The sequence below is a fragment of the Dipodomys ordii genome, unplaced genomic scaffold, assembly GCF_000151885.1.
Source record: "Dipodomys ordii isolate 6190 unplaced genomic scaffold, Dord_2.0 Scaffold24, whole genome shotgun sequence".
Classification (NCBI taxonomy): Eukaryota; Metazoa; Chordata; class Mammalia; order Rodentia; family Heteromyidae; genus Dipodomys; species Dipodomys ordii.
The window spans coordinates 14,042,246-14,043,459 of record NW_012267240.1 but is presented as its reverse complement, the minus strand read 5'-3'; the positions used below and the strand labels follow the sequence as shown (position 1 = coordinate 14,043,459).

The 1,214-nt window shown below is 61.1% G+C and overlaps 1 protein-coding gene across 1 annotated transcript in view; it reads right to left on the bottom strand.

The window, feature by feature from the left end:
* Nucleotides 1–1,176, bottom strand: part of St8sia6 (ST8 alpha-N-acetyl-neuraminide alpha-2,8-sialyltransferase 6) — a 121,947-nt gene extending 120,771 nt beyond the window's left edge. The window contains exons 1-2 of the mRNA XM_013014600.1: nucleotides 1,076–1,176; nucleotides 732–830 (exon numbers count right to left, since the gene is read on the bottom strand). Of these exons, the coding sequence (XP_012870054.1) occupies nucleotides 732–830; nucleotides 1,076–1,176 (200 nt within the window). The remainder of the gene's footprint in view (nucleotides 1–731; nucleotides 831–1,075) is intronic.
* Between the last annotated feature and the right edge of the window lie 38 nt (nucleotides 1,177–1,214).

The window sequence follows — 1,214 nt, the reverse complement described above, 5'->3', positions numbered from 1 at the left end:
ACCAGGTGCCTATTTTTTAAGTGTGGTTGTTTTAGTGTCTCCCCTTAATTGGAAGAATGCACGCCTGGAGGCACAGGTTTTAAAAAGTAGGTGTTCCTCTCTCTCCATCTCTCCTCTCCCTCCCTCTCTTCTCTATCTCCTCCCCCACTCTCTCTCCCTCTTCCCTGCCCTGTCCCTCTCCATCTCTCCCCCTTCTCCCTCTCCCGTTCCCCACACCTCCCTTTCTTCCTCCCTCCTCTCTCCTTCTCTTTTCTCTCCTTTTCTTCTCTCTCCTGTTTCCTTTCTCTCCTCTCTTGGCTCTCTCCTGTCCACCACTCTCTCATTCTCTCATTCATCTCTGCTCTCTTATTCTCTCCTTCTCCTCTCTTCCTTTCTTCTCTCTCTCCCTCTCTTCCCCTCTCTCCCTCTTCTCTTCCCCCTCTCTCCCTATCATCTCTCTCTGCCTCCCTCCCTCTCTTCTCCCCCTCTCCAGCTGCCTCTCCCCTTCTTTTCTGTCCTCTCTCCTTCCCATCCTCTTCTCAATCTCTCTTCTCCCTCTCTCCTCTCTCATTCTCTCCTGTCTCTGCTCTCTCTCATTCTCTCTCCTATCTCTCTGCTCTTATCCTCTCCCTCACGCACGCACGCACACAGACAGACAGACACACACACACAGACACACAGACAGACACACACACACTCGGGCCAGTGGAGTGCAGCTGCGCGCAGGTGCCGCCCCGCCCGCCCCTCGGTACCTGTTCGTGGCGCGCGGCGCCGGGGTCGCGGGGCTCCTGAGCGTTCTCAGCGCGGCGGAGGTGCCCCGGGTGTCCTCCCTGTTTTCCTCCACCACAAGCCTGGAAGGCCAGGGAGAAAACTAAGTTGTGACACCTCGCCGCGAACCGCGCATCCAGGCGTCCCCGGACTCCAGGGATGGAGTTGGAAAACGCTTCAGAGCGGGAAGGAGGGGGGAAAAGGGGGACCCAGTGGAGAGCGCGGGAGCCCGGCGCATCCGACGGCGCCTGGCTGGTCCGCAGGGTCCCTCTCCACGGCGTGCGGCGCGTGTCCCCCCCCCACACACCCCGGCCACCCCTCAGCCCACCCCGCCATCAAGTACTCAGCGGGCAGCCGCGTTTCTGCCGTGGCCCAAAATGTGCGCGCCCAAGCCGGGCGGATCTGTCCCGCGGAGCTCCGGGGGCGCATGGCCGGGCGCGCGGGGCAGATTGCGGGGGACGGGGCGC